Raw genomic sequence first — 24,763 nt, forward strand, 5'->3', positions numbered from 1 at the left:
ATTGGTTAGAACTCTCACATTATAAGCTCAAAGATTGAGAGGACAAAACTAGGTTTTGTTTGGAATTCTTTCCTCTCCCATTTTTGTTGATTTGAAGTCTGTCCTATGTATCTAACCTGAGAGTATGGCACCTCATAAAGTAATGAGGTAGAAAAGTCATTTCATATTTTAATGTGCTGTTTGGATCCAAACCGATGACATTGGCAGCTTTGGCAAGGATTTTGGATCTTTTTAGTTTCATTGCTTGACAAGCTGTAGATGCTGCCAAACCAACTTTCTAATAAATATTGGAGGCCGTATTTACAGTTTACATTGACTCCAACGTGTTGCGTGAATGTCAGTCGAGAAGCAAATTAGATTGGACAGGGGTAGATGTGGATCTCCATAAATTTTTGGCATGGGAACCGTAACATGGATGCATCTGATACCGGGTAAAAGGGAATTGATCCTAATTGATGATACAAATAGGATTAGGGTGGTGGAACTGCATCAGCAACTAATGATGAAACCTAGGCTACTAATTCTTCCTTCACCTGCGTTAGTAGCTCTTGTTTATGTGGATGGATCATTTTTATTTGTCTTTGGCCAGTCAAACGACAATGAGGAAGTAGTAGAAGCTATTGATTTTTCTGTCGTGGTGGAGATATATGTCTTGGCTGATGTCATGAGCTACTTGAGGACCATTCCCCTAAACAAAAGAGTCAGAGATTTGGGAGAGCTTCAAGATTGGAATCTTGTTGATGTTTCCTTGTGTAATTTTATGGGTAAATTTTCAACCTGAAGAACACAATTGGTTGCTGTGGTCGGTTAACTATTTTTGGCATAACGTGAAGGTTGAAAAGAATTACAGATAAAAGCAATACATCTATAGAATAATGATGAAGAACAAATCAAGGAAATCTTCCACAAGAGTTGGTAACAGTGAACAAATATTCCCCAGTTCTAATAGGAGGCGCAAAAAAATCTTGTCATGATCTTGAAATGAAGGAAAGAAAAGTTGCAGAATTGATTACTTCTTCTACTCGAAAGCATAGAATTGTTCATGTTTCTACCAGCGTTGTTTCTCCCAATCGTCAAAATATTGGAGGCAACAGTGCCACAGCTGTAAATGCCAATACAGAGTTGGGTGATGATGTTTGTCAGGATCTGAGATTAGCATTTTCTACCATTGATGACCCATGCATTGAACGAAAGAAAGCACGTCCATCTGTCATGGGGACAATATTTTCGCCCATTTTTCATATGTCAAAGGATGCTAGCAGTGGAACTACAGCAACATGTATAGCTGATCAAGGTGAACTTATGGTCCATAAAATTCAGCTGCTAAAGAAAAGAAATGAGAACAGGGATTCATGTGAAGAACATAAAAGGAGTGTAATAGATACTTCTCCAAATTTAGGTGACATATGAAAAGAAACTTTGACCAGACTTTCTACTGATGTGGTAGAAGCAGTGCAAGGGTCTGAGACAAATTCGGGTAATCTTCCTGATGATGATCTTGATGGTTTGCAAATAGCTTTTGATGTGGCTCAGAATGGCATTGAGTGGCCTCTTGATGATAAAAATGCATCAGATGTTCATAGGCATGGTTCAGAATCAGTCCAGGAAGGTTTGTTAAGTTCAAATGGGGCATCCTTGTTTCTAGCAATGCAACAAACTAAATTGTTGAAGTGCAATGATGAGGCCAGCCAAGAATCCAGAGTTGCTGATGAAGATGATGAAATCGATGATTTTGATCCATATTTATTCATAAAGAATTTACCAGACCTCTCTAAAGTGGTTTCATCTTTTCGGCCCATGTTGCTACCGAAACAAACACGGAGATGCCTGCCTATCACACTTGTCTTAGATTTGGATGAGCTTCAAGTGAAGATTGTGAATTTTGGATCACAGAGTCATCTTGTTTTCTTCAGTGCATCAGTTCCTCATAGCATTTCTTCCCACATATTGAAAACTATTTTAGCAAAGGAAGTTGTTCAGTTGTAAGCAATAGGAAGTACAGAAAACAAGGTGGTTCAAGTGCCCGAAGAAAGAAGAATTTCTGGATCTTGTCCCCAATTAGAGTATATATACCATAATTTTGATAAGTTTGCAACCAGTCCCGCACTCTTCTCTGAAGATAAGAAGACTGTTTTTATCAATGTAATATTAAGCACCAAAGGCATTGATACAAAAAGTAATGAGGATGCCTGTAAGAATGCCTTGAGAACTCTTCTTCAAAAACTGGAGAAGGAAAAAGGTAAATATTTCTCAAATACAGAGATTCGAATTGATGTGAAAAGATTTGAACCATGGATATCTGGGGATTCAGTTCATCTAACGGCTTGGTAACCAAGGCTATGGGAACATGGATTCGCAGGCTTGCGTGCCTTGTTCCTATCCAAATAGCCCGCGCAGAAAACAATGGACTGCTTGCTCTCAAGGATGGGTTTCAGATGCCACCGGAACTGAGTTATACAGACAGTTTATCTCTGACAAATTTGATAACTTTTGGCATTTATGAAACAGTTCTTAGTAACTGGGAGGGTGAGATTATGGTCATATCATCCATGGGTAAACAAAGCAGTGGGAAATCTTATTTTTTAAACCACTTGTCAGGGTCTCTTTTGGATGTGGCAGGTGGAAGGTGTACCAATGGAGGGTGGATGACTATGAGAGCAGCAGAGAAACGCATTAATGTCATGCTGGACTAACTCCTTGTTTGAGATCAATGCCAACACCATGCTGCCAACAATACCATATAATGCCAAGTTTCTTGTTTTCATTTGTTTCATGTCAAGGAATTCGTTCAATAAGAAACAAATTTGTTTGTGTTCATACTTAGTCATTCTTTAGTATTAGCAGGTATGTGTAGCAAGCCCTAGAGAATACTATTGTCAAAGCTGCCTAGGCATACCAATGCTACCATTCTGTAAGAGGTACCAGCGTGCTATAGCCCCAGATGTAATATATGTTATCTTTTGACCACAGCTTTGAAAATTTTGATGAAGACTCCTTGTCAGCTCTTCTGTCCTCAATTCCATGTCATAGGTATTCTTCTTCGTCAAATCTGATAGAACCTCATATGCACTTTGGAGCTTCTTAAAGGATTCCTCTGCCACTGGATTGCCCATATTTTTGTCACGATGGACAAGCATTGCCGTTAGAACCAGTGCTTCCATGTCCATTACAGAAGTTATTTCTTTTTGTTTCTTCAGTTCGATCATCAAGCATCCCTTTTCATCTTCTTTCACACTAACTTTCAATAAGTGGATCAAAATGTCATTTGAAATAAAGGCCATGTTCACACAAAGGATTAAACTAAGCCATCCACCACGGACTTTAGCACAATACATGGAGTATATAGTTGTGATCAAAATTGCCAACTGTGCATGGTTCAGTGTGAATAAACTTCCTCCTATTATAATCAATGCTCCTGTTATCCAAAAGCTTCCATATATCCACAGCATTGTAGCCCCCAAAATAGTCGCGATAAAAATGGCAGGTGAGAAACCAAGAAGAAGTCCAGCGAGACAAGCTATGCCCTATGATCACATAAAGAAGGCCTGAAATAGCAGTCATGCTAAGAAAGCTGCACCAAAGTAAAAGGAAATATGTCGTTGAGCTCAGCTGAAGTAAAGATTTCAGGCCTCTCAGACTACATTCTAACCACAGAGCAGAAACCCACATAAACGACCTTGCAAAATGCACCGACCAAGTAGAGATTATTGGCCAATTTTGCTCTACTGCAAAACCCACATAATCTGTTGCCTTCAAATACAGAGGCTTCTGCCGCCTGATCCATTCTAGGACTTTTTCAAACAAACTGGTGTCCGCCATTGTTGTTTGTTACTTCAATTCAGCGGCATGCTCATATAAATTTGGCCCTTTATCACAAGAGACTAATGAAAAATTTGGCCCTTTATCACGAGAGACTAATGAAAAGATGGAGTTTAAGAATTGCAGAAATGAGAATCTGGGCATTGCAGAGGAAGGTTACGTTTTTGAAGCTTTAGAGCCTGTTGAAATTAAAGCTTTAGAGGTTACCTTGGAATGGTTGAACTGTTTTCTCAGTTTGGAGATTGAATGCCAATTATTTTTCTGGATTCTTGTGTTTCTCTCAGACATATAACCTTGAAATATTGTCCAACTATGGTACCAATATCGAAATTTTTAGCTCAATACAATGTTGGTACCACCATATGACCAACATCAGAACTATAAGAAAACCCAAGAGGTAGAGTCCTTAAACAACTGCTTCTCTCCAAATCAAAATCTCGGCTCAATCTGATGCTGATACCACCATATGAACAGGAGAAAGGCAAATCCCTTACATCAATGCTTCTTTGCAATACCCAAAATCAGGCAGATCCCTCTCAACTTCTTATAGTAGTGGTGCCTTGATATATATACACTGAGTATATCAATTTGAGCATCAACTCAGTCCAATACTCAAAACCTCCTAACAGATCTATTCATATCTTGCCAATGCAACTTTAACATGTCTTTACTTCAGTTTTATTGCTTTCCATGGCAATAAAGAGGGTATCATTTTTCATCTAAAAACAAATTGTTATATGTATATTTTAGGATTACAAGTCCTTATGAGGGTTACAAGCTCTTTATAACGGAATTTTGGGTTTAGTGGGTTTTAGGGTCCAGATTTTGAACCAAAGCTCTGATACCACATGTAAGGCCCTATCCTAGGGTCTTCTAACAGATTCACATTCTCTAGGAATTTAATTGCAATAAGAGGCAGAAATTTACTTTCTTACAAGATATTTAAACAATGATAATTTGACCCTTTCTTACAAGACATTTGAACAAGGACAATTTACCATTTACATTCTAATCCCTACAACTTTGTAGTGAACATTTCATTTCAATAACTTACATGAGTAATCTATGCATAGAGGAATACCTGTACCGATGGCCCGGTGGAGATGCCCTTGAGCTGCTACTCCTGCTGAAACGCTCCTCTCGACTACTGACTAGATTTACCTCCCAGCCAACTAGGAAATAATTCCTAGCCCAGGAAACCTCCACAGGTTCCCTAGCCCTCCGAGCCCAAGTCCAACCAGATGTAGTGTGTGTGTCCAAGACCAAGATAAACAATATTTCCCTCCTCTCAACTAACCCAAGAAACCTCCACAGGTTCCCTAGGTCTCCAAAATCACTCTCAACTAACCCAAGAAACCTCCACAGGTTCCCTAGGTTTCCAAAATCATTGCCAACCTAAAATCACAGCCAACCCAAAATCAAAAGCAAGACCCAACATCCCCCTTTCTCCCTTCCTCCTTCCCCTTTTATGCCCTTCCTCTCTTCTCCACCTCAACCACCTCTCATTAATGTCATTAATTTCTCCTTCATCCTTATAGTTGACTTCTCTCCTCCCAAGCAAATCTGAGAGTAGATTTGGAAATGTGATATGAATATAGAATTGGGTAATTAATGGGAGAGGACCATGTCTTCTCCCAAGTAAATGTGAGAGTACATTTGGGAATGTGAGATGAATATATATAAATTGATAATTAGTTAGAGAGGACCATGTCTTCTCTCAAGTAATGTGAGAGTACATTTGAGAATGTGAGGTGAATATATATATATTGATAATTAGTTGGAGAGGACCTTGTCTGCTCCCAAGTAAATGTGAGAGTACATTGGGGAATGTGAGATGAATATATATATTAATAATTAGTTGGAGAGGACCATGTCCTCTCCCAAGTAAATGTGAGAGTACATTTGGGAATGTGAGATGAATATATATATTGATAATTAGTTGGAGAGAACCATGTCTTCTCCCAAGTAAATGTGAGAGTACATAGGGGAATGTGAGATGAATATATATAAAATTTGGAATAATGGAAGGAGACCATATCCTACCCAAGATTCAATCTAAGAAGACAAGTTGGGAATTTGAATAATAGCAATAATGAATTTTATATTTAGTAAATAAATTTATAGTTTTCCAAATGAAGGTATTCACCAATATTTCTCAATATTTTCAGGTAATGTAAAAATTAATAAATTTTGCATGATAAGATTAAGTGGAGCATTACATCCACATTCCTAGGAGTTTCCCACTCCATGATAGCTCTGATATTTTCTAGGTCCACTACTATACCTTCCTTGGAAAAAACATGCCCCAAGTAATGAACTTTTGTCTGAAAGAAACTGCACTTACTAAGTTTGGCATACAATTGATGCTCTCTTAGCAACCTCAACATTGTTGCTAAGTGCTCTGAATTCTCTTCCTCATTCTTAGAATATATCAATATGTCATCAATGAATACTATCACAAACTTGTCCAGATAAGGATGCAACACACTATTCATCAAACACATGAAAGTAGTTGGAGCATTATTCAAACCAAAAGGAACCACAACAAACTCATAATGCCCATACCTAGTTCGAAAATAAGTCTTGTAGATGTCCTCTTCTTTGATGTGTACCTGATGATATCATGATCTCAAGTCAATCTTTGAGAACATTGCTACTCCCTTCAACTGATCAAACAAGTCATCAATCCGCAACAAAGGGTACATGTTCTTAATCGTCACCTTGTTCAACTGCTTGTAATTAATACACAACCTGAGAGTACCATCATTCTTCTTCACAAACAAAATTGGGCACCCCAAGGCGACACACTTGGCCTAATGTATCCCTTGTCAATCATTTCCTTCAACTGCAACTTCAGTTCCACTAACTCTGGAGTGCTCATCTTATATGGTGCTTCAATGTTGGTGTTGCTCCCGATATCAACTCAATAGAAAATTCCACTTCCCTATGAGGCAATAACTCTACTAGGAATTCATCCTGAAACTATTGCAAAACCAGATACCTCTTCAAGACTTTTGCATCCTCAACATCCTTCCCTTTGTCACTAGAAATATGAACTGCAAACAATACACATCCTTTCCTACTACTGCGCTTTGCCTGCATAATTGTAACCATTCTCACTGATGTAGGCTTCTTCTTACCCTGCAAGATTCTCTTTTCTCTATCATCATCCAAGCACTCGATAACCTTGTCATAGCAATCTACCTTAGTCTTGTGAATGTACAACCAATCCATACCCAACAAAATATTGTATGATCCCAACTGAAACACATTTAGATGCATTGATGTAAACATATCGTTCAACTCAAATGCACAAGATCTTACCCAATGATGAACTCTTTTCTTGGTACCTGTAGCCAACTGCACCAACCAATACTCTGCATGCACTTCTTTATTCAAGCAACACTTATCCACTAGGTCAGAATCAATATAACTATAGTTAGATCTAGGGTCAATCAAATTAGAAACAACTTAATCACAAATCTTTCCTTCCATCTCGATAATAGATGTTTGATGATTAGTTTGCCTATTATCCAATGTTGCATAAATCTGAGCAATACTTTGCCCAACATCCCCAACAATCAGTGCCTCCTTATCACTGTAAATGTGTGGTCTTCCACCCTGGTGCTATGGGCAATCTCTCATGTGACTATCCTTTCCACAAGTCCAACACTGCAAAGGCTTCCTACCATCACCCTTATTCTTCTCCTTGGACTGAAATCCTTGTCCTTTGTCAACTACATTTAATTTCTTATATGGTGTTGAATTCTCCTTGTCGTTTGTATCTGAATATGCATGCAAGGGAAAATGAAGGAAAAAGGAAAATAAAATAAAAGAATAGGGAGAACATTCTATGACTCTCTTAGTTACTCTTTGGATCATACACTCTTGGATCATACTATTACACTCTTTGACAGACTTAGACATTATAGCCTTCACTTGAAGGAGAGAAAAGCAAAATAGCTACAACAAGAGGAAGAAATCATAAGGAAGACACAAACAAGCAAGCAAAGGAAAGTAAGGGAGCACACAGAGAAGGTTGGAAAGCAGCTACAATAGGAGGACATTGCAGGTAACAGGTTCCATGTGTGATTTCCTTACTAGGATTTGAATGCATGGTGCATGCATTTTGTTATTTGGTTATTTTTTTGTCATTGGCATGGGATTTTCTTGGATTAACAGGCGTGCATACCTTTTCCCTTGCCATTTCTGGATAGGTAGGATGTAGTGGGTTCCTTTTTGGTTGAGCTTTGGATTGTTAGAAGATTTTGGATCTGGGTCAGGTGGTCTCAGGAAAATCCCAAGGGTGGGGGTGGAGATGGTTTTCTCCCGGAAGCCCTTGACAAATGGGTGGAGACAAGAAAACTCCTCTGGGTATGGTGAAGAAATTCTTAGGCATCCAAGGTTGTGTTAGTTTGGGGATCTCTGGACCAGTTTAAGTGAGATCAATGTGGCTTGAGGGTGGAGGTGGTTTAACCTTTGGAATCTGGATTCCATGTTTGCTTATATCTTGGTTTACCCCATTAGATCCCATATTCATGCTTGGAATAGAGCACATGGGTGATTGGCTGAAAGAAATATTTGGTTCAAAACCAATCTATGGTCGGGTGGTACGTGGAAGTCCCTGACTTGGTTGGCATTTTCATATGTTATTATGTGTTATTCCTTAGTGAGATTAATGAGCACAAGTATTGGTTTAATGTATGATTTTATGGCTGGTTTGTCATGGTTCCATTCTAGCTAAATATTGGTTACATGCATGGTATATTTCTCATTATATGATGTGCTCTTGTTATGGATCCATTTCATGGTTTGATGGGATCTTGATTACTTCACATGAATGCATGAGTTAATGTGTATTGTTGCAACTAGTAAGAGAGGCAACATGCATTCTTAATGATTATCTAATGAACTTAATGAATTGTTGTACATATATGCATTCATGACCTATAGGTACTATATTTACAAAGTTTTTATATAAATGAATAATTCAGACCACCAATTTCCCAGGGTCGTAAATTTGGCATACAATCTTCGTTTGGCTATCATAATACCTCATTTCGATGATCTCCACGAGGAGGCCGAAAAGAAAATATGTGAAATAGGTTATTACCCTGATCTTGTCTCTCCATTTTCCCTAAAAATGTCGTTTAGGCCCTCAAAACAACCTTGGAAGTTTAAGACCCAAAAAACTGCCAAAAATAGAAAGTTGTGTTAAATTTAAGGAAACAAAATTGAAAGGAAATAGCGTTGGGTCAAGTTAGGCTAATAACAATGTGATCATGTGTCACTCGGTGTTTGCAGTCAATTTTGGACATGTGGACCCCATTTTCCATAAGTGTATCTTGGAAATTGAGTCACGCATAATAAATCTCATCTCGTGTTTACCCTGGAGAGCTTGTAAAAGCGTCTAAATGTGGGGTGGGTTGTTAAAGCAAGACTGAGCTAGTAGGCCATTTTACTGGTGATACATGTGAAGTGTAATTTAAGTCTCACATTGATTATCCTTGGGATTATCAATTTTGGAGGTGGTGAGGGAGGTGGAGGCAGTAGTGGAACTCTGTTAAATTATGGTATGTTCTATGCTTAGAGCAGTTTACTTGTTTTTCTTATTATTATCCACAGATTAGCAATCACATGTACATTAAGTAAAGTGCAAATAGAACATTTAAACGATCAACAGAAAACAAGCCAAGACAAGAGACACAAGATGTGGCAGTTAGCCAGGGACAAACCCCAATATGGGGAAACCCTTTGATCAAATCTTCTTTTATCTTCAATAATTCAGTAGAGAGAAATAGTACAAAAATCTTATTTATATCAACAGCAACAAACCCTAGATCAACCCTAAACTAGGGTCAAACCAAAGGTCAGATCACCTTGATTCCCTGTGCCAAAAATTACGGCCTTCCAAGGAGGATCAGCCACACCAAACTCGCAATCAAAGAGGAATCCACGCTGGTCAAAGTTCCTTTTTGCAACTTCAGCCCTAGAAATATGCGTCCTTTTTCCACACGTGTGAGAGAGAGAGCCTTTCTGTGCAAGAGAGAGAAGAGACTCTTTTTTGTGCAGGAGAGAGAGAGATATATGATGAGAAGTGAGTGTCCAAATGAGGAGGAGGCATCCTGTATTTATATCCAAAAGTTGAAGATGAATAGATGTGTCTGTTGGGCATCTGAGCCTACATAAGTTGCTAGCTGACATTGACAATTTGTTCATAATCAAAATAAATTCATGTCTCCATAAATACTTATCGGAATAGGATGATCTTTAGATCAATCCTACACCTCTCGACGAGAGGAATCTAGGAAAAATATTATCAGCCATGAATAAGGTGACCCACATGGAGTTTGGCCTAGTTTCCACTTTTAACACTCCCTCTCAACTAGGGAGAACTCCATCTGCAATTCGTCTGACGATCGCTACTATTCATCCATCAAATGCACTGCCTTGTACAACTTGACCCCTGCTCTGCTCTCCTCTGCTCTGCTCTATTCTGCTTTGCTCTGCTTTGTTCTGCTCTGCTCGAACTATGAAGAAGAAGAAGTGATCGAGGATGTATCATACCATCCTCCACTGACCCAAAGTCAGTGTAGAGTGTGTACCAATTTCACTGGTTCCAGACTAGTCCTCTATTGACCCGAAGTCAATTTCAGAGGGTGTACCACTCTCACTAGTCCCAGACCAGTATCATTGATCCCAGATCAATGGAGGTCATCTTAGCATAGGGAGTACGGTAGATACAATGATGCATCCATCGATAGAACTACTATGGTCCCTATCCTCGTTTCCCTGCTCATTGATCAGATGAGAGGTACTTCCCATGAGTCCCAGACTGCATGGGTAGGATGTCTCGACAGGAGAACTAATCATCCTATCCACAGGAGAATGAATCATCCTGTCCAGTGGATGCCATGGAGAACTAATCATCCTAGCCTACAGGAGAACGAATCATCCTGGCCCACAGGAGAACTAATCATCCTGTTCCATAGTCGCCACGGGGTGTTAGGGGAAGGTTGAACCTTTTACCCTGTACAAAGTGCACCAACAGGGTTTGTGAGTTACCTTGTGGTCATATGTTGCTCCAAGAAGTACCCCACGCCACCTTGGAGCTCCTAGAGCTCAGTACATCATACTTGACCCTCAAAAGAGGGTCTCTGAACAACTCCAAGTCATTCTCAGAAAGTCAGGAATTTGACCCTTCCTAGGGGCTTTGTCAAAATGTTGGCGAACTGTTCATCTGTACCGATATGTTGGAACCTTATAGCTCCTCGCTGCACCATATCTCGAATATAGTGGTATCTAATATCGATATGCTTGGAGCGATCATGGAATACAAGATTCTCTGATAAACGAATCCCGCTCTGGTTGTCACACAAAATCACAGTGGTATCCAATGTAAATCCAAACAGCTCACTAAAGAGATTTCGTAACTAGAATGCCTCACAAGAGGCCACGCTAGCAGCAATGTACTCTGCCTCGGCGGTGCTCAGAGCCATCGACTTCTGCTTCCTGCTCATCCAGGATATCGAAGCAGATCCTAACAAGAAACAGCACCCGGAAGTGCTCTTACGGTCCACCACACTACCTGCCCAATCAACATTAGCATATCCAAGTAGTCTCACATTTACGACAGTGTATCTTAACCCATAAGTAATTGCGTGACGAAGATATCTCAACAGATTCTTGGCACCAATCCAATATATGTGGTGAGGTTCAACCATGTGTTAACTCAACGTGTTGACTGCAAAGCATATATCTAGACAGGAGTTCACTAGGAACATCAATGCTTCGACGAGTTGACGATATTCGATGGTATTTCGTACAACAGGTCCAGTAGCACTACCGCTTAACTTCTTGAAGTCAAGCTCCATCGAGGTGGTTACAGGCTTGCAGTCCACCTGCTGAATCTCTCCAATATCTTCACCACATATTTTCTTTGAGATAGGAAAATCTCCCCTGGTTTTTGCCAGACTTCCAGTCCTAGGAAATAGTGAATAAGTCCTAGGTCTTTCATCTCGAAGTTAGAAGCCAACTCCCTCTTACATTCATGAATGAGAGGGTCTGCCCCTATTGGAAAGAGGTCGTCAACATATAGCACCAGTATGAGAGGCTTGTCATCTATAACCTTAAAGTAAAGGCTAGGGTCGGCTTCACTTCTAGTGAATCCCAGCTTCATCAAGTAGCTATCGATCCTCTCATACCATGCTCGGGGTGCTTGCTTTAGCCCATAGAGGGCCTTCTTCAACTTGCACACATGAGATTCTCGATCATAAATCTCAAATCCTTCGGGTTTCTCCGCATAGACCTCTTTTTTTATCGAACCATGTAAGAATGCAGTCTTGACATCCATCTGATGTAGGTTCCATCCTTGAGAAGCAACAAGGGCTATGATCGAGTGGATGGTGGTATATCGGGCAACAAGTGCAAATATCTCGTCATAGTCTATACCTTCCTTCTGGGAGAAGCCACGAGTGACAAAACAAGCCTTATACTTTTCCGCACTTCCATCAATTGTATGCTTTATCTTGTAAAGACATTTTGAAGTGTCAACTGCCTTGTCTTGGGGTCTAGGGACTATATCCCAGACATCATTCTTCATAATAGACTCATATTCTTCGGTCATAGCATCCTTCCATACTTGATGCTTGACGGCATCTGTGAATGATGAAGGCTCATTTTGGATGATCGTGCTCATGATGGTCAGGTATCCCTAATACCTGTTCGGTTTCTTACTTTCACGGAAGGTTCCTCGAGGTGTTGTGTGTCCTTCAACATCGTCAAGTGTCCCCCTAAGCCATGAAGGCCTCTTCCTTGAAGAGGAAGGCTCAGGCGAAGGAGGATCAATAGGATCCAAGGGTTCTTCCACATCGGGCATTGTCTCATCTTCTTTTTCTTTCGGTTCCCTGGTGTCAACTTCTTGAGAGCTCCTCAAAGTAGGAAGATTGTCCACCTTGCTAAGGGCCATATCTTCGTCAAAGGTGACATCATGACTAATCTTGACTTCCCTTTGACCAGCTACATAGATTCTATAGCCCTTAGTATTTTCACTATAACCCACAAAGATTCCTTTCTTTCCAGATGCACCCAATTTATTCCTTTTCTCTTTCGGCACATGAAAATATACAGGGCTTCCAAAAATTCTAAAATGAGATACGTCAGGTTTCTTACTGGTGAACATTTCTTCAGGAGTTTTGGAACCCAATGCTTGATGAGGGCATCGGTTTTGTACATATACGATGGTGTTTGCAGCTTCGACCCATAGAAACTTTGGAATTCTTTGATCATGAAGCATAGCACGGATAGCTTCCACAATCGTACAGTTCTTCCTTTCCGCCACACCATTCTGCTCAGGAGTATATGGTGTAGTGGTCTCCCTCTTAATGCCAGCCTCTTTGCAAAATTCATGAAACTCGTTGGATTCATATTCAGTCGCATTATCAGTCCTTAGGATCTTGATCTTCTTTTCGGTTTGATTCTCGATCAAGGCTTTGAAGTGTTGAAACCAGAAGAACGCTTCATCCTTCTTTTTCAAGCAATATATCCAAGTCTTGTGAGAATAATCATCTGTAAAGGTGAGGTAATATAAATATCCTCCCAAGGAGTTCACATGCATCATACCGGATATGTCTGAGTGAACCAAATGAAATAGATTGGAGGTCTTGCTTTGGCTTGAGGGGAATGGTCCCCTTTTGAGCTTTCCTTCAGCACATCCTGGACATACACCTTCTTGCTTTAATTTGAACTCGGGCATCCTGGTTACCATTTTTCTTACATCAGGTAGAGCTTTATAATGAAGTTGAGCAAACCTCTGATGCCATAGTTCGGACTGAAGAGATGTGTCACAAGACATGACACCCAACAGACTTCCTCTGACCTGATATAATGAATCAACTCGAAACCTAAGAGTAAAAGCATCTTTAAAGTTCTTTTTCCATACACGTACCTTGCCATCGCTGAAAGCCACCTTGTACCCTTTGTCTTCCACTGCTGAAATGGACACCAGGTTCTTTTTGAGATCAGGTACATATAATACATCTTGTAAGTGGATGGTATTACCCTGATTTAATTGAAGAGTGACATTTCCTATGCCTTTCACAAGATATTTTGAATTGTCTCCAAGAACAATTTCCAGGTTGGTTTCTTTCTCTACCAGATTATAGAGAGCTTCTTTGTAACCAATGAAGTACCTTGAGGCACCACTATCCATAAGCCAATTTCCCAGCGAGTCCGAGAGAGCAGTGGTAGATATAGCAGCTGGTAGATAATATTCATCTTGCTTATTGTCAACAATGTTAGATTCATACCTGGAATTTCTTGCCTTCTTGAATGGTTGTCCTTTTCCTTGATTTCCGACACTTCTTTTACCTCTGCCATTTGACTTGCCATTCCTTTGATTTCTTTGAGATGGATTTTTATCATCGTCCCAGTGTGAGTCCCTTTTATCAGGGCACTCCCTTGCATAGTGACCCGTTTTATTGTGATTGAAACATCGTCCTTTTCTTCCACCCTTTGGTCCAGCCTTTCCTTTGAATTTAGCCCCGGAATTGTTTCTTCTTTTAATATGAGAAGAAAAGGCAGAGGGATGACCTTTAAGTATGGGCATTTCTTGCTCTTCCATCCTTGTTTCTTCTTGAATGCATCTGGCCATTAATTCCTCAAATCCAGGAATTATGTTATTGTTGAGAAGAGTAGTCCTAAATATATGCCATTCAGATGGTAGTCCCCCAAGAGTTGTGAGTGTCATCTCCCTATCAAGAATTACTTCCCCAATAGATAAGATATCGTTCTTGACCTCGGTGATTCTTAAGAAATATTCTTGCATACTCTCGTCTTTGCCCTTCTTAATTTCCTTCAGCTTATTTCTAAGAAATAAGAGTTGATTTGCATCATTAACTTTAAATAAACTCACCAGTCTATCGTAGATTTCCTTGGAAGTGTTTAGCTCGGAAACATAGGCCACCAAGTGCTTGTCGATAGAGTCTCGGATGATCTTCCTTGCTTTGACTTCTCCCTTGGTCCATTTGTTCCTAGCAGCAGCAGATGCATTTGATGGAGGCTCAACAATCCTGCCTCTCACATTGTCCAACACTTCCTGCTCTTCTAGTGTTAGATCTAGAGACCAATGTTGCGAAGAGCCCCCCCCCCCACCCCGCGGTTCCAAGCCTGAAAGCGCATCCCGTGCGAAAGCGCCTAGGAAGCTTTGCCAGAAGCGCGCTTCCAATTTTTTTTTGCCACTTCTTAGACTTTTCGGAAGCGTGGCCCGGAAGCGTCGAAGCACGCTTCGTACGGCGCTTCGGGCGTCGGAAGTGTGGTGCTTCGGAGGAGGAAGCGTACGCTTCCGGAAGTGTTTAGAAAATCGTTTTTTTTTTTTTAGGTGAGTTTGCTTGTTGGGGGTGGGTCCACCTTGGGTTAGGGTGACGAATGAAGGCAAAAAAAATATAAATATAGCAGATGCTCCCTCATGGTAATGTTAAATTCTTAAAGTAAAAGTGACATTCTCCTTTATTTTTCATTTTCATCCTTTTACTTAAATTTTTAACATTACCATGAAATGACTCAGGATGTTTGAGAGTAGTTCCAGCCTCATTGGACTTCATATGGAGAAAATAGAATTTCATATCCTATTCAAAATTCAGTAGACTTAACAGTTTTCAGGAACTCAGGATCAATGGGATTGTGGCATTTCATTAGATTATATCAAGTATGAAGGTATGTGATTAGCATTTAATCAAGAGCACGAAGCCCTATATGTACCTAAGTGTTGGTGGTGTTAATTGTTGAACTCCTTTGTCACGCGGCACGCCCTTAGCAAAAAATTACCTTTCAATCAGGTCAAAATCATCGATCAAGCATGTTAAGCTTTTTCTACCATATTTTAAGTCTTGAATTAGGTAGTTTGATCAAAATTGGGCAATGTTGACTAATATCCCTAGACAATCAAGGTAGAGGCAAAGGCTAGACAAGAGGAGAAGAATCTAGATTCTAGATGGTTGATACATCTAAATGGTTGATGCTCGAATAATTAATCGTTAATGTACAATGGATGTTATATCTATCTTGATTTATGCAAAAATATGCATGTTTTCATGTCTTCTACAACTAATTTGTATATATAGATATATATATATATATATATATATATATATATATATATATATATATATATATAGCAGACGCTTCGCTTCCTAGATTTTTGGAAAATGACGCTTCCACGTCCCCGCTTCCAAAAAACGTCCCCGCTTCGTGCAACATTGCTAGAGACATCTTCCATCCGTGATAGTCAGATTTCTCACAGAGTTTGTCTTCAGCAGGGAAGTGTGTTGAGGACCCCATGATTTCTTTAAGATAGCCTTGCCAACCTTCTCTTCGGTGATTGCTCTTGCTCTTGCTCTTGCTTGGGCTTTGTCTTCACCTCAGCTCTGATACCATGTTAAATTATGGTATGTTCTATGCTTAGAGCAGTTTACTTGTTTTTCTTATTATTATCCACAGATTAGCAATCACATGTACATTAAGTAAAGTGCAGATAGAACATTTAAACGATCAACAGAAAACAAGCCAAGACAAGAGACACAAGATGTGGCGGCTAGCCAGGGACAAACCCCAATATGGGGAAACCCTTTGATCAAATCTTCTTTTATCTTCAATAATTCAGTAGAGAGAAATAGTACAAAAATCTGATTTATATCAGCAACAACAAACCCTAGATTAGCCCTAAACTAGGGCAATCAATATCTATCAAACTGGAGGTCAGATCACCTTGATTCCTATGCCAAAAATTGCGGCCTTCTAAGGAGGATCAGCCACACCAAACTCGCAGTCAAAGAGGAGTCCACGCTGGTCAACGCTGGTCAAAGTTCCTTTCTGCAGCTTCAGCCCTAGAAATCTGCGTCCTTTTTCCACACGTGTGAGAGAGAGAGCCTTTCTATGCAGGAGAGAGAAGAGACTCTTTTCTGCGCAGGAAAGAGAGAGATATATGATGAGAAGTGAGTGTCCAAATGAGGAGGAGGCATCTTGTATTTATATCCAAACGTTGAAGATGAATAGATGTGTCTGTTGGGCATCTGAGCCTACATAAGTTGTTGGCCGACTTTGACAATTTGTTCATAATCAAAATAAATTCATATCTCCATAAATACTTATCGGAATAGGATGATCTTTAGATCAATCCTACACCTCTCAACGAGAGGAATCTAGGAAAAATATTATCAGCCATGAATAAGGTGACCCACATGGAGTTTGGCCCTAGTTGCCAATTTTAACAAACTCACAATCACCACGTGCCACAAGTGGTGCAACCCATGACTAGTCGCACTTTGTTGGTTTTTTTGGTAACACCATGCTCAAAATCATGTTTCCAAGAGGAAATGATGTAGTGTCTCAGTGTAGAATATGATGAGATCTTAAAAGGCACATAGAGGTGGTTTTTAAGGTTGTAACAGAGGTTGGCATGATTCAACCTAGCCAAAGTGCTTTCTCTTCACTAGTAGTGATGGTTCATGGCATACGTGTCTATATTAGAATTAACTCAACATAATGACAATTAAAAGTAAGTTTCCTATTATTATGATTGATGAATTATTAGACAAATTACATGGAGCAATTTTTTTTTTCTAATTTGGATCTCCATTCTAAATATCATCAAATCAAAATGACGTAAGAGGACATTCCCAAAACAAGCTTTAGAAGACATGAAGGTCATTATGTGTTTTTGGTTATCCATTTGGACTTACAAATGCACCTTCGTTATTTCAAAGCTTGAAGAATTCTATTTTCAAACCCTTCCTCAGAAAATTGCGTTAATGTTTTTTTTATGACATACTAATCTACAATAAATCTTGGGAAGAGCATGTACAACACGTTGACAAGGGCATAACACTATTTAAAGATCAACAACTATAAGCAAAGCCTTCCAAGTGTTCCTTTGGCATTCAAGAAATGGAATAATTGTGTCATATTGTATCCTGTGAGGGTGTCAAAGTGGATCCTAACCAAATTGGATGAGGGAATGTCCAATCCCCAAGACCTAGAAGAAACTCAGAGGATTCTTAGGATTATGCTAATACCTCAAAAAATCCTAGCTTAAAAATGAGGATCACAACTTGATCAAGACCCTTATTAGGCCTATATTCATCCGGTATGGTCATGTCCACTGGTATGTGGGCTCGATTGCCACTAAAGGGATTTTCAGATCAACGATTTTTCCAGTCCAATTTTTAATTTATGTTTTGCCTAAGAGGAAAGTAAAATGAACTAATTTAACATGTAAACAAAATTAATGTTCCTAGCTAAAACTAAACTATCGCATGAGAAAGTTTTAATGTTTAAATAAGAGATAATAAAATTGGTTCTTTAATTTTTTAAGTAGTTTTGAAACTTAAACAATTATTCAAACAATCAAGAATTAATTATTTAATAAATGGTTATTTAAATAATTATTTGTAAATTCTCATATTTAAAGGATATATTATTCACATTTATGTTCAGTCAAAATGGAACATTAGTTGATACAACCCAATTTCTGAGACAATAATGCATAGAAAAATAGAGTATGTGCTATTAAATTGTTCCACTAAATGAAAATAATGAAAAATATAATGATTTCCTTTTTGTATTCAAAATTTAATAATAATATTAAACACTTCAACTCGAAAATAGGTCACCAATGTCCTAGTCTTGAATTCTTCATAACATGTTATCTAGGACTTCCAACCCTTTTATCAAATGGAAAATTTGTATTTATACATGAAAGTCTTAGCCAAGAAACAAAACTTATCTTGATTTAATCTTATTTACTAAGAAGTAGGGGAGGAGCTCTTACTAATTAGGTAAGAATAAACTTGGGCCCTAAAAATAAATCTATTGTAACATAATGTAGAGCTTCAACATATGAAACAAAACACTAAAATAAGAAGACAACATTGTTGATTGTGCACAAGGTTATACAGATTGTGCAATGGTAGCGCGTCTGACTTGATGGAATCCTGTGGATTAGGGGAAAATGTTCTGGACTCTGACGTGGCCTCAAGCGGGCAGGTGGCGAGCGCGCATCCCTGCACCTGCACAGAGACAGAACATAAATTAATCATAGTTATTTGGGTATATGTGATAGCTGTTACCCTACCTCAACGACCTGTCGACATCCGTTTTCTGTGCACGGTCAACTATCTTCCTAGCAGTTTTGGTGGCAGTTTCCGTTAATGGAAGCGATGGATATTGAAGAGGAGGCCCTTGATTATTCCCAGGATCCGTTCGAAGGACAAACCATCTTTGGCAGTCGAAGCCCTAACCCTAGCATTGACAGATCTGCTCCTCCTCTCCCGGACATTTCGCCGATTGTTGCACTTCCGGGATCCACAGCCTCGTCGCTGCGCATAGGATCTCTCTCCCTGGAAACCTTGGGTCTCGATTACCCCCCGCTTTCCCCTGGCACGCTCGATCTCCTCACTGCCATTACGCCTCCCTCACCTGATTTCGATCTGCTCCCCATCCATAACCCGGTGCCTCCCCGGAGCTCGCCCCATCCAGTTTCTGCAAACCCTAACTCCCTCCCATCGGGATGCTTCGACTCTCCGGTCATAAAATCTAAAGCGACGACTCCCCTGAAGGATGTCGGTTAGATCCATTGATGGAACACCCATCAGCGCCGAGAACAGGGAAGAGAAAGGTAAAGTGCGTGAAGTCGTCCGCAAAGGACCTTACCATCACATTCGGTGAAGATATTCCAATGGGCGAGGTCGTGGACAAGGCCAACAGAGTACTTGTTGGACATGTGCGAGGAAGGGCTTACTCAGCAACCAGGCTCACAAATTGGGTAAAAGAGATATGGGGCGGCATTCTTCAGGAGCTCCCAGAGGTACAGAGCCTGGCTCGGGGTTGGTTTGCCCTACACTTTTCAAAGGCTGAATATACTGATCTGATCCTTGCCAAATACTGGCACATAGAGATGGCACCGGTCCTCCTCAAGCGTTGGTCACCGCTATTCGATCCGGAACGGGAACAAATTGGAGCAGGACCTATCTGGGTACGATTACCAGGTCTTCCTTTACAATTCTGGTCTGAAGCGGTGTTTATTAGGATTGGAAATGCCCTTGGGACGTATTTGGAATATGATAAGACCTATGTTCAGACAAAAAACCGGGCGCTAGAAAGAATCCTGGTTCACTTGGACACAAGGGAGGGCTTGGAAGAGAAGATTACCCTGAAATGGAGGCATTAAACCAAGATACAGATCTTGGATTACGAGGGTGTTCCATTCCATTGTAGAAGGTGTCATAAGGTAGGGCATGTATTCAAGGAATGCCCTCTGCTCGTGAAATTTGCTGACTCCCTCGGCTCACCAACGTCTCTAAAAGGAAAAGCTCCTGTGTCGGCATCCCGAGCTCCAGTGTCGGCATCACGCATCAGTACTCCGGTTCCAAAGCTTTTCAACTTGGGTGAATCCTCAAAGGAGGCGGAAGAAGCCAACAGGCCGCCCTCGCCCCCTTTGATGTGGGCAAGAGCTGTAGCCGCTGCGGAGATGGTGCGGAATCCGGTACTTCTCCTTCCTCTCCTCTAATTTCACATTCATCTTCATTATCACTTTCCATTGTTGCACCTTTGGATGTATATGCACCTTTGGTTACTTGTGCAATTTCCATCCCCCCGCCCATTATTGCCCCCTCCTCCCCTACTATCCATTCGACTCCATCCTCATCAGGGGTTTCGGCCTTGTCCCTCCCGGTATTGTCTCACTCCTACAACCTTCGATCTAGGCTCATATCTGGTTCTGACCAGCATACAAGGCTGGGTTGGCCTACCCTGGACCCCCTGCCCAATCTTCTCGGGGGCGTAAATCCTACCTGTCCAAGGCCATTCAGAAAGCCGGTGCTGAGGTAGCATTGGGCAAGAAATCCACCATGGAAGGGGTCCTTAGAGCATTGCAAACCCCAAAGGGGATTCCACCATGAAATGCCTCTCCTTTAATTGCAAAGGTTTGGCTAGTACCTCCAAAAAACTAGCCATGCGGAGGCTGATTGAGAATGATCCCATTGATATCATTTTGCTGCAAGAGACCTTGGGCAATGCAGATTCTATTGAGCATACCCTTTCTACCCTTCGACCTGGATGGCACTTCCATGCACTGGATGCCATAGGTAGGGCTGGAGGCTTAGCCATCGGTTACAATCCTCGGACCATAAATGTATCTGCCACTTGGGGAGGAGTGGGCTTCATAGGCATGGATTTCTTCTCGGCTGAGCTAGGGGAGACCTTGAGGATTATCAATGTTTATGGCCCCTGCCAGAGGAGAGAGGAATTCTGGCAGCATTTTCTCGGATTAAGCATGACATCTATGGATCAGATTATCATAGGGGGTGATCTTAACTTCTCCATGGGATATGGGGAATCCTGGGGATCACAAGCCCAAGTTGACCCCTTGTCTGATTTCTTTAAAGACATTCTGGAACAACACCATCTTGCTGATATCCCCATGAACAAGCCTATGCCTACCTAGAGGAACTGGAGGGTAGGGGATGCTGCCCTGGCTAGGAGACTCGACAGATTCATGATCAAAATCCCCCTGCTTCAGAGATTGACCAGATACAGACAATGGGTGGGGGCAGGGGGAAAATCTGACCATTCTCCTATTTATCTGGAGATTCTGGGACCTGATGCCAAGCCAAAGGCACCCTTCAAATTCAATCATGTCTGGCTCCAAGATGAGGAGTATACTAGAATGGTCAAGGACTTTTGGGTCTCCCACCCTATATCTAATCACAGATCAGCGGCGGAGGGTTTTTGCCAAAATCTCTCTCAGCTTAAACATCTAACCATGGCTTGGGCAAAGGAGAAGAAGGCTAAGGATGATCAAAAGATTTTGGCCATTGAAGCTGAGTTGGAATTACTAATGGATGAAAGGAATCTTGGCTTTACCTCAGCAGAAGAGAAGATCAAGCTGATTGAGCTTGAGAAGCAGAAAGACAAGATCCTTAAGGAAAGGGAAGAATCATGGAGATTGAAGAGCAGGGCCATTTGGTTAAAGGCAGGAGATGACAACACCAAATTTTACCAAAATTTTGCCAAGGGAAGGAAGACTACTAATACGATCTGGAAAATGCCCCTTCCTGATGGAGAGCAAGCAGACAATTTCCAAAAACTCTCCAGATTGGGCACCTCACACTTTCAGAATCTGTTCAGATCTCCCCATGAGGCCAACCTAGCAGATATCATTCATGTGGCTGGATTCTTCCCTCACTATGTAGGTGAGGAAGAAGCAATTGAATTGACTTCACCTATCACTCTGGAGGAACTTGAGGGGGTATTAAAGTGGTTCAAAAAGGATAAAAGCCTGGGACCTGATGGGTGGTCTATAGAATTCTATTTGGCTTTTTATGATCTATTGGCTTTGGATCTTCTTCAGGTTGTGGAGGAATGCCGATCATCTAGTAGGTTGTTCAATGCTATCAACTCCACCTTCATAGCCCTCATCCCTAAAACTGATTCCCCTGCCTCCTTTGATGATTTCCGACCCATTTCCCTCTGCAATTGCCTCTATAAGATTATCTCCAAAATCATTGCCAATCGTATCAGACCTATCCTTTCTCAGCATATCCTCCCAGAACAATTTGCTTTTCTTGAAGATCGCCAGATTCATGAAGCAATTGGCACTGCTCAAGAAGCCATTCATTCCATCCGAGCCCGCCGACTAAAAGGTATCATTCTCAAAATTGACCTGGCCAAGGCCTTTGATCAGGTGGACTGGACTTATATCAAAATGCTGCTTATTCACCTGGGCTTCCCCCTCTCATTTACCAATTGGATAATGGCTTGCATATCAACCCCCTCCTATAGTCTGCTCATTAATGGATCTGCCTCTCCTTTTTTCCATGCTGAAAGGGGTCTCAGGCAGGGTTGCCCGCTCTCACCGCTCCTCTTTCTGCTTGTTATGGAATGTCTGAGCAAACTCATCTATCATGAAAAGCAGAATGGCAGATTATCAGGCTTGAAGATTACTGATCAGTGTTACCTAACACATCTCCTGTTTGTAGATGATGTCATCATTTTTTTGGACAGAAGTATACGAGATTCGATCACTCTTGATAAGATCCTTGCCTCTTTCTACAAAGCGACTGGTATGTCGGCAAACCACTCAAAATCAACTATTTCCCAGGCTTTCACTTCTGCTCAAGAATCCAATCTAGCCTTGCATCGTTTCCCTTATAACCCTCGACCTCTGGATCAGGGTTTCAAATATTTGGGTTACTGGATCAAGCCTTTGGGACACAAGATAGCGGACTGGACTTGGCTGATCTCCAAATTTGAGAAAAGGATCTCACACTGGAGCCATCGCTTTCTATCCAGAGCAGGAAGGCTGGTGCTCATTAAATCAGTATTGGAGGCCACACCTGTATTCTGGATGGCTTTAGCATGGATACCTAGAGGAATACTTGCCCGTCTCAAGCAAATATGTTGCAGATACCTCTAGAATGGAGGACAGGATAAGCGAGTCTTTGCATGGATTAGTTGGGATAATATTGCCATGCCTAAGAAGTGGGGAGGCTGGGGCCTAAAAGATCTATCATACTTTGCACATGCCTTGGCTGCGAAAATGGGATGGACTTTGCTTACCAAGCAAAATCTCTGGTCATCTATCTCATACCATAAATACATCTGGCCCTTACAAGTCATGGATTGGATCCGACTGCCTGGCTGGAACAGAACAGGTATTTCATCGGTGTGGAAAGCCTTATTGTACTCGCTCCCCCTCATTCGTAGTCATCTTACATGGAGAATCAATGATGGAACCAGGGCTCACATCGGTATGGATCCATGGACAAGAGGAGGAGGGAGATGTTATCTCCCTCGTGAGCTTATTCGATTACTCGATCAACAGAATATTAGAGTAATAGCTCACATTGCAGACCAGGAGAATTCATCCATATTCACACAAGCATGGAAATCGGCAGCACAGTTAAATTTGCCTCCTGTCTGGCATCAAAATTGGGAGGATTACACGAGTGCTCTGAGTGAATCCCATATTCACATTAAGGAAGGCCCAGATGAACTCATGTGGAACAAGGCTGAATCTGGATACTACTCCCCCAAGGAAGGTTACCTGTGTCTGATTAATTACAAACGACCAGAAATAACTTAGAACTGGTGGAAGCTCATCTGGCAATTAAAGACTCCACCCTGGACAAAACTCTTTTTCTGGTGCATTCTACGAAATAAGGTCCCTACTGGGAATCGCTTATGCACAGGTTTGTGCATGGTCCCACCTGGTGCATACTCTACAAACAACAATCCGAATTGACCACTCATCTTTTTCTTACTTGCGAAACCACAAAACAGATATGGAAGGATGTGGCTGAGGAGATCAAGTTCGCGGGAGCATGGGAGGGTGAAAACATCACAGTAGCTTGGGATGCCTGGAATCAAGCACACTCTGGAACAAACCGCACATGTCTTCCTCTCATCATTTGCTGGGCAATTTGGCTGGCTAGGAACAAAATGATCTTCGAAAATGGCTCGATTCGATGGCAATCTGTTATTGCCAAAATCGTTGCAGCATATCACGAATTGCCTGAATATACTCCTCCTCGTTCTCACAGACCATCTGCCCCTGACCCCATAGATCACTCCATACCATGGGCATTTTTCGATGGAGCTGCTCAACAACATGGATGTGGGGGGGGGGGGGGGCTTTATACTATATCTATCAGATCAACATCATTACAAAGTCAAGATGGGCTTAGGCATAGGAACGAACAATTTTGCTGAACTCATAACTCTTCGCCATCTTATGCATTTTGCTTTAAATCATGATTGCAGAGACTTACAGATATATGGGGACTCAAATATTATCATAAATTGGATCAATCTGAAATCTAGATGTCACGCACACACACTCTTAAATATTCTGGATGAAGTTATGCATCTCAAATCACAGTTTAATAACATC

General features: G+C 41.0%; 1 protein-coding gene and 1 pseudogene across 1 annotated transcript; both read left to right on the forward strand.

The window, feature by feature from the left end:
* Positions 1-732: 732 nt before the first annotated feature.
* LOC149161853 (uncharacterized) lies at positions 733-1,986 on the forward strand (annotated as a pseudogene).
* Positions 1,987-19,549: 17,563 nt separating this feature from the next.
* LOC149161854 (uncharacterized) lies at positions 19,550-20,041 on the forward strand. Its single transcript, XM_089435025.1, has one exon. The coding sequence runs from the start codon at positions 19,550-19,552 to the stop codon at positions 20,039-20,041; it is 492 nt and encodes a 163-aa protein (XP_089291151.1).
* Positions 20,042-24,763: the final 4,722 nt, after the last annotated feature.

The sequence above is a fragment of the Pinus tabuliformis genome, chromosome 5_2, assembly GCF_031772625.1.
Source record: "Pinus tabuliformis cultivar Carrire ecotype Pingquan chromosome 5_2, CPIR1, whole genome shotgun sequence".
Lineage (NCBI taxonomy): Eukaryota > Viridiplantae > Streptophyta > Pinopsida > Pinales > Pinaceae > Pinus > Pinus tabuliformis.